Source organism: Sander vitreus, chromosome 10, assembly GCF_031162955.1.
Source record: "Sander vitreus isolate 19-12246 chromosome 10, sanVit1, whole genome shotgun sequence".
In the NCBI taxonomy this organism is placed as follows: domain Eukaryota; kingdom Metazoa; phylum Chordata; class Actinopteri; order Perciformes; family Percidae; genus Sander; species Sander vitreus.
In genome coordinates, this window is record NC_135864.1 from 7,146,721 (window position 1) to 7,155,942 (window position 9,222).

Below are 9,222 nucleotides of genomic sequence, written 5' to 3' on the forward strand. Positions count from 1 at the left end.
AACTTCTGTTGAATTTATTAAGTTTTGTATATGAGTTGTTCATTAATCAGCACATAGTAAATGGAGACAATCCACGTGAATAAAGCAAATCAGCAAATAAATGTGTTCTTTTGAATCTGAGACTAAACAAAACTATCCGTCAAAAACACTTTATAGCACAACTGAGTTTGGACAACATGGTTTTAAATAAAAAAATGTAGTTTGGTATTGCACAGGAATTATCTTCTGGCAATACATTCAGATAAAATAAGATATAAGTTGATTTGTCCCAAGGGAAATTGCTATGCAGCCGTTGCAATACAAAGTAGGAAAGAGTGCAAATATAAAGAGTGTAAATATTAAAATCTAAAATAATATTAAGGTGCAAATCCAAAATATACATAAATATGCAATGCCAAAAAAACTGGTTAACAGTGTGGATCATAAATATAAACAGATTAACAGTAGACATCTTGCTGGGTTCAGGTTGCAAGTAGATACCCTGTGTATGTACAATATCAGACCTAACGTACGTGTATACGTGTAAGTGTAAGTGAATGGTTAATAAAGAATGTTCATGATTATGCCTGTGACATTGCATTAAATGTCCATTATGTCCTGTGAGTCAGTTGTAACGATTCAGTTATGAAAAGATAAATATTGTATAAGATACCATATAGTAGCCTAAACTGTTTTTTTTTCTTCTTCATTTTGAGTGCATTGCGCATTTTATTGGTAATAAATGTCCCATGCTGTCAGAATAAAAAAAATAAAAAAAACATTATGCTTCCACTAAAAAAAGAGCAAGTCTTGTTAAGGTTCGTTATCTTTACCACTAGAGGGGAGTTTTGTCTGTGACCCAGACTCTCTCCTTCTCAAATCTCGCGAGAGACATTTCCTTTTGAAGGCCAGCTGATCATTTACTTCAGTGTGGTGACTAGCTTGACACTTTTAAGTAAACGCAACATCGACGCTGTAATACTGGTAAGCTGTGTGCTTTATTACTGTCATATATGTTATCAAAAAGGAGTATTCATTCTGTATGAGCTCCATTAAACAGTTAACAAGCGTAACATTAATGCACGAGGTAGCTAACGTCAGTGGAGGCTTTAGCTCAAATGCTAGTAACGATGGTAACAGGGAGAACATTCTAGAGCCACCTGCTACTAATGTTAGCATCAATAAACCACCGACAGCAATCTTTAATTATTTACAGACGTTTGTCTGTACTGATCCACTTTAAACAATAGTAATGCGTAGTCTTTTCCATTTACATCGGTCCTCCTTTTAATAAAGTAGTCATTACTTAACGTTACCCAAACTAGCGTGAGCTAGGTGGGCTAACGTTACCCCTAGCTAGCTAGCTTAGCTACGTGTAACGTTAGCGTTTTATCTTTCTCTTCGGTTTCAGCAAATTATGGGCTTTATAGTTCGTCAGTTCCAATGAAGGTTAGTCTCATTGAGATTAACGTGTTCACTGTTAAAAACTACAGTGTCTTTATGGTTTGCTCAGTTGAATAAACGTTTGCTAAAATAGTAAAGCTGTAGCGTTAATCCAGTGGTGGAGGAAGTATCATGAAGTATTCAATACCAAACAGTAAAAACACTCTAGTACAAGTAAAAGTCCTGCATTGAACATGTTACTTAAGTAAAAGTACTAATGCAACACTGTAAAAATACTCGATTATAAGTAAAAATCCTGCTTTGTTGTTACTTAGCTAAGTAAATGTATGTAAGTATAATCGGGAAAATGTACTAAAGTATTAAAAGTAAGAGTACTCAATGCCGAAAATGTTCCCTGTGACTATTCTACTATACTACTATACACTCACCTGCCTCTTTTATTAGGTACACCTTGCTAGCACCGGGTTGGACCCCCTTTTATCTTCAGAACTCACTCTTGGTCCATTGAAATTGAAATTAAAGCATCACGCAGTTGCTGCAGATTTGTCTGCTGTACAGCCATGTTGCTAATGTCCCGTTTCACCACATCCCAAAGGTTCTCTAATGGATTGAGATCTGGTGATTGTAGAGGCTATTTGAGTACTTGCATACTGTCATTGTCAGTTGTGTACTTTGTTACATTCCACCACTGCTATAAACATAACAATGATTCACCTCTAGCGTCAGTCACAAGCTAACATTAAGTTAATAGTTAAAAAAAAAAAAGTAACAACAGAAAAATATGCGAGGTAAGATTCCCAGGAGAAGCTATGACCTGCTGCTTTGAGACCAGTGAAAGGTTAGCGTAGAAATGATTAGTCGAATAGATCAATCTTTTTGGTGATTGATAGTGGTGCACGATATATCGGCCACCGATATAATATTGGCCGATATGGTCATTTTTTTACACATCGGTATCGGTTCAATGTCAAATTATATATAATTATATCAATATTTATGTTTTTCTTTTGAAAATCTGATGACAGTCATATTTACAGGTAAAGGTGCCCAATATCATTCATTTCTGAAAATAAATCACAAAAGTAAAAAAGAAAATGCGTTTTGGAAAATAGTTCTTTATTTGATTATCATAAAAATGTGTTTTCTATACAGAGATATCGACATCGGTAAATATCGGTATCGGCCATAACAGCAATATTAATATCGGTTATCAGTATCGGCCACAATTTTCACATCGGTGCATCACTAGTGATTGACATTAAACTCATTAGTTGCAGCCCTAGGAAAAGTTTGTTAGTAGTTAATTGTGACTCCTGTTAGTATGACTTGTCAGTATTGCTTCATAATGTAATTTTTTTTTTTTTTTCAACAGAGCAACCAACACTTCCAAAGATGGCTGACACAAACCAACAAAGTCCTCCTCCCCCCCAGCTAGGGCCTGTGGTAAGTTGTTTGATTGACCCACACACTTTACCTTCCAACTATTTCTTCCCTTGTAAGGTGCACTCTGATTAGACTGATACTACATACAAAAATACTTGTCACAAGGAGCACTACTCAGCCAAACATTTATATAATGTCTTCTGTGGCTCTGGAGGTTTCTGAGAAAATAACCCTGAACCCCTTTACAGAGAGTCCTCCAAACTTTGTGGAAACCTCAGTATTGAGAGTTAAACAGTTTCATCATAAATTAGAGGTGGAACGGTACACAGAAGTCACGGTTCGGTTCAGACATCACTGTTCGGTACAGTTTTTTATTTTTTAAAAAATTTTTTATTGTGCATGTCCACTGTTTCCCACAGATTCGAAAGCAATTTGTGGCGGCGGGGGGTGTCAGAGTAAAAAATGACATAACATTACTTATTATACGTTTATTTGATTCACAGCTGCTATATAGTGTTTTGACCTCGACAACCCAACTGCATTTTACCGCAACCTTGCGACTAGTTAACTTTCTAAAGCAGGCGCAATCGCTTGTTTGCTAAGAGTTGGGTCGGTGATTGTGAATGTGTGATTGTGTAAAGGTGTTCACAAGATGGATACCAACCTTTAGTGAACTTGTGAATTTCGCCAGCCGTCTTCTCTCCTTTATGGAGACAGACGCTGTGTGGACGGTGAGCGCAACGGTGTTTTAAGCCTCCAATGTCGCCTTACAGGCAGCTAACCCTCACCTTAACACTAACATAACTTCTTTGACATAACCATTGCCGCGCTGCCTGGAAGGCGACATTGGGGGCTAAAAACACCAAACACCGCACGGTGTGAGGAGCTGTGTGTGTGTATGTGAGTGAGACACAAGTGACAGAGAGACGGAGGAGAGCAGGGAAAGGAAATGCAGAAGAACGTGTTTTAAATAGCGTTTAAACATTTTTTTTTTTTTTTATAACGAAACGCAATGTGCGGCGGCCGGTGTTGATAGTGAGGCGCACCGCCATACATTAGTCTATGTGTGGGAAACACTGATGTCTCAGGCTGTACCACAGTCTCTCCCCTGAGCTAGCTGCAACAGCCTGAAGTGTGTAAAGTAAGATGTAAACAATAAGTACCCCAAATCTTCTCCAGACTCCAGATCAGCTATAAAACAGAAAATACAGCATCTCTGTTCTCTGCAAAGATGAACTAAATTACCTGATTAATGCAACTTTCTCACAATGTCTCCCGGCCATTTTTCACCGCAGAAAGCTGCTCCCTGCCTGGCTAAAGCTAATATAGTTAGCATAAAGAAACAAGGCGTCTAAATAAATCATAAATTAAACATCATACGTTTCTCAAAGGTGGTATTTATTTCAGAGCGGTGCTTAATATTGTGCAGGTGTTTTATTTTTTTTATTTTCTTTTTTATCATTTAGCACCTGCATTATTGTAGCGTAGTTACTAGTGTTCCTGAGATATGTATTCTTGACCTGCAACGATTAGTGAATCAACAGAAAAATAATCTGCAACAGTTTCGGTAATCACTTAATTGTTTAAGGCAAAAATTCAAGGGTGCCATGTTCTCTAATGTGAATATTTTCCGGTTTTCTTAGTCTTCTACAATAGTAAACAGCAAAGCCTCATCTTGTCCCCTGACCTTTTGATGAGAGGACGGTAAAATTAACTGCTAGATTGAATTAAGTGTTTTTTTTAGTCTGGCTGGGTTATGCTGAGCCATGAGAGAGCATGAAGGAGACGTCTGAGACTTTCAGCAAATCAGTTGTCAGTATACAAGTGAAAACAGAAGTCCCATCCTGTCATGATGGTGTCACAGCACTTTGCCCCAAACCCTAGCACAGTTAACATTGGACACCCTTTACCACCCTTTTATTTATTTTTTCTTTCTTCCACAGCAATTTTTAATGAGTAACAAGCTGGAAACTGCAATGTGGCTTTCACGACTCTTTACCGTCTACTGCTCAGTAATGTTTATTCTACCAATTTTGGGGTGAGTACTCTGTGACAGTGCACATCATCAACACACTGCTTTCACCCTATTCTCCTTTCTCCCAGCCTAAATAGATGTCAGAATATTTGTGACTGCTTGTGTATTTCAGACCCTATGCAGCAGCTAACTTCTATCAGCGAGCCTTGTTGGCGAACGCCCTCACCAGTGCCCTTCGCTTGCATCAAAGGCTTCCACGCTTTCAGCTGAGCAGAGCTTTCCTGGCCCAGGCTCTTCAGGAGGATAGCTGCCATTACCTGCTCTACTCGCTCATCCTGGTCAACTCCTACCCCATCACAAGTATCTTTTTCATCTTCAAATATAAGGAAAAGACAAATAGATAGTGCTGTATATCTGATCTAATCATACAACTGTTTCATAGCATGGGTTCACTCTGCGCATTCAGTGGTTCTGATTAGTCCTATGATAATCCCATGATTTTAATCGTTAAAACATAATTGTTGCGGGTTGAAACAACTCCAATAACTGCACTAAATCACTGTGGAGGGTTTATTCTGTCTTTTTATGTCACTGGAATTGTACCCCGTACGAATTCATGTAACAAAAAAAAAAAATGGATTGGTTGATCCTTAACACTTGTGTCCAGTGAGCATCTTTCCAGTCTTCCTCTTCTCCGTGCTTCATGCAACTACCTACACAAAGAAAGTCCTTGATGTGAGTATAAGGCAGCAGTCCTCTGCTGTGACATTTAATGCTGATAATTGACAGAAAGCCTTTTGCTGAACATTGTTTAACCCTAAATGGTGTTTTAGTTATCCACTCAATTAATTAACCATTGCCCAGAGACCCAAATGCAACCCGAAGATCTAATAAAGCTGACTGGATTGATCACATCAAGTAAGGCACACTCTGTGCCTTACTAAAGACTTACTGCAGCTTTTTGTTGTCTGCTTCTGATGTTTTAATCTTTCTTTGCAGTCTGTGGGCCCCAACAGCCTGATGTTCATCAGAAACCTCCTGGACAAACTTACATCCAATCAGCAGAACATCCTGAAGTTTATCGCCTGCAATGAGATCTTCTTGATGCCAGCCACTGTTTTTATGCTCTTTAGGTAAGTGCACATGTAGAAAGTGTTTGTTTTATTAATTTTGTGAAGAGACATTACAGATCCTTATTGCATTGGAATACCATTGCATTATCTACCATTATGTGCGCTTGGATCAGTGACGCTATGGAAGTAGTGATTGTGTTTGTCAGGGTTTTTTTTGCTTATCCAACCAGTTTATCAATCTTATGTTGCCAAAAATACTTGGAACAGATTATGAACAACAAAACTGACCAGTTTTCCATGTTGTCATATACTTAAGGTCACACTAAAGTGGTCTTCTGGATTTTTATCTAGAAGTACACGAAAATGCAATCCTGGAAATCCCAGTTGCCAAACTGACCACATAAATCAGTCGTATTGAATTGTATCTCAACTAACAGTGTGTGTCAGCTTCAATAGTGGTCTGACGGAACATTTTCATATGCAAATCTTCAAGGCAACTTACAGAGTAAAGAGGCCAGATAGTCTTTATATTGGACTGTATTAGATTATAAAGGTGTTCTATTTGCTTGTTACTGCAGATATTTAGATTAATATTAACAGAAATTACGACCGTTTCACCGTTACATGGTGGTGTTAAAATGACCTTCCAGCACCACTGAAACAATGCACATGGGAAGTCAATTTGTCGTGGTGGACACAGAAATTCCCTGGTTCAACGCAGCCCTGTCTCAAAGTCAAACAAACCCAGGAGACCGCTATTCGTGTACTGTGTGAAACCAAAAGTCAACATTGCCATATTTTAACTTATGTACGTAACTTAAGTTGCGAAACAATTTCGTGGTGTTCAGAGGTCCTTGTCATTGGCCTATTTCTGAGATCAGGTTGCAGTGTTTATAAAAGTGCTGAACAAATGTTTTATTATTAATGTTATTGTTTATTATTAAAACATTGAACAATCTACAATTGTGTAAGGTCAGTTTTTACTTTGGCTTTTTGACAGCGGACAGGGGAGCTTGCTGCTGCCTTTTATTTACTACCGATTCCTCACCCTCCGCTACACATCCAGAAGAAACCCATACTGCCGGTAAGATGTTAAATAATACAATAGTTTTGAGCCATCCATGGGACCGTATACCTTGCATCCATGGGAGCCAACATTAGCTCATTTTAGATACAGTATAGCGGTGTCGGCATATTTTGGCCACAAAGTTGCAAGAAAATTCATTACAGAATTGGCCGAGATATGTTTGAGGTAATGCAGAAAAAGAATCGCAATAGAGTGTTTGTCCATGAGAGTGCACTATATATTCTGTCAAATATCCAGTATTAGTCAGGCTCTACTACATGTGTTGTTGTGTAAGTGTGCAGAAACATACTAATATAGATTCATCCAACATATCAAAACATTATGTTGCTGCAGCTGGTCAGAGCAATCTGGAGCACGAGGAAGACAAATGGAGAAAATTATAACTGTTGCAAAATTTGCACAATAATTTGATTGGAAATTAACAAATGTACTACATTTTCAGTAGAATATAATCTGATGTAACACAGTGGTCTGCTATTCAGAAATGTAAAACCTTTAGAATGACTTTACTGGGCTGTCAGAGTTGAGAATTAAACAAATCTGTTTCTACCCCAGCACCTTGTTCACAGAGCTGCGAATTCTTCTGGAGCACTTCATCATGAAGCCTGCCTGCCCGACCTTCTTCAGGAAGATGTGCCTCAGCAGTATCGCCTTCATCAGCCGCCTCGCCCCCACAGGGGTCTGATTACACTCCATAAAAGTTCTGTTTTGTTTTTGTTTTTGTTCCACCACTTAAGATGTGACTTAAACTTTGATGAGGACAGACATTGCCATCAACAGAAGGAACTGTTTTTTGAATGTCAACTTTACAGCCTGTGCTCCAACTTCTATGTAAATGAGTACAGTTGAAGAGCAGCCAGTAATGCACTGAAGTCTCATGGTGATATTTCCTTCCCATGTCCTTAATGTGACCTCATTCAAGCGGTGGACACCCCTAACTTTGTTACGTTCACTGAATGCAGCACAGTAGACAACTGTGATCTGTATGCACCGGCTGTTGTTTTTTTTTCTCCTTTTTATGTCCTTATTTATTCATGAAATCACTTATTCTATGATGAAACATTAACATTCTGAGATTAGTAACTTAAATTAAAATGTGGTTCTGCATAGTTAAAAATGTTTTTTTTTTTTTTTTAATGATCATGTTGTGTTTGGATGGGGTTTGTTTGCAGCTTCTATGTGGTCCAATTTCTTTTATTTCTTTTGTGTTCAAAGCATCCTATTGTCTGATTTGTCTAAATGTCTAACTTTAAATGTATTCTATCAATGCCATCAACTCACTCTTTTAACAACTTATATCTATGAAGGTATGATGTCAAAATGGGTGTTGAATTGAGAAACAAGATATCTGCTGTATTTTAGAGAATATTTTAAGGTATCAGACATGTTGCTATAGGAGTCATATTTGAAATGAGTTGCACAATGCCTGTCATGTTTTCAATGCATTCTTACTTGTTTCTCAGTTTGAAAGCTGTTTTGAATGTGCTTCAGTTGTTTAGTTCTTAGTTCTTGCTCTGATTTATTTTTCTGCCATGTTAAATGTGTTTTATTTGCCTACAGACAAACCACATTTTTATGACAAGAATAAAATGATCTCTTAAATAAACCAATAAAATATTAAAGAAGAGTAATGTGGTTTGTGCTTACAATTTGTTTTAATTAATGGTAGTTGGTCTTGGCCTCAAAACGCATTTTAAACTAATGAATCCCATTTGCCGTCCATAGATACGAATTACAATTATTCAATGCTGGCAATGTGTTTTGACCAAAATATATCTACTGAGGGGAAGTTTATTCTTCAAATTAAAAGTAGTAGTCTTACCCAAACAACCTTAACTAAAGGTCAATTTACTATAACTAAAGCTATACTTATAAGCTTTCAACTTCACCTTGTTTTCGTTAGCGTATAGATTTAGTAAGTCAAAAGCTTTCATTTTTTACTTTAAGGCTGTTAATAATGTAGTATTACATATATAGGGACACTATAAAAATTCCAAGTGCAATCTAATACAACTGTTCTGCCATAAAGTGTATGTTTATGATCCCCATAATGTTTTGTGTTGTGGCACTGTCATAGAGGTTTTTAATGTTTCAGCATTGAGGGCATATTTAGTGATGTGTTGTACTTGACTGTATTATATTCAGAGGTGTTGCTAATACTCTGCCCCCCTCATGTATGCAAAAATAGGGAGGACATAGAATATATATGAAGTCCAGTACAGCACCACATTTCTATTACCTGAGAAATGCCGTGTAGCGCTGTGTAATAAGTCACCAAAAACTGTCGGTCATAAACTTTTATTAAAGGTGCTGTAGGTATG

General features: G+C 37.5%; 1 protein-coding gene across 1 annotated transcript; it reads left to right on the forward strand.

The window, feature by feature from the left end:
- Nucleotides 1-857: 857 nt before the first annotated feature.
- Nucleotides 858-8,537, forward strand: tmem33 (transmembrane protein 33). The gene is made up of 8 exons (XM_078260101.1): nt 858-963; nt 2,756-2,826; nt 4,710-4,804; nt 4,914-5,101; nt 5,409-5,476; nt 5,741-5,874; nt 6,815-6,898; nt 7,457-8,537. The coding sequence occupies exons 2-8, from the start codon at nt 2,776-2,778 to the stop codon at nt 7,584-7,586; spliced, it is 750 nt and encodes a 249-aa protein (XP_078116227.1). The 5' UTR covers nt 858-963; nt 2,756-2,775; the 3' UTR covers nt 7,587-8,537.
- The last annotated feature ends 685 nt before the right edge of the window (nt 8,538-9,222 follow it).

Bases quoted from the DNA above. Each gene is read 5' to 3' on its own strand.
- tmem33 (XM_078260101.1), top strand. From the start codon at position 2,776: ATGGCTGACACAAACCAACAAAGTCCTCCTCCCCCCCAGCTAGGGCCT. The intron at 5,477-5,740 runs GTGAGTATAAGG...CTTTCTTTGCAG, and splicing joins ACACAAAGAAAGTCCTTGAT to TCTGTGGGCCCCAACAGCCT. The intron at 5,875-6,814 runs GTAAGTGCACAT...GCTTTTTGACAG, and splicing joins ACTGTTTTTATGCTCTTTAG to CGGACAGGGGAGCTTGCTGC.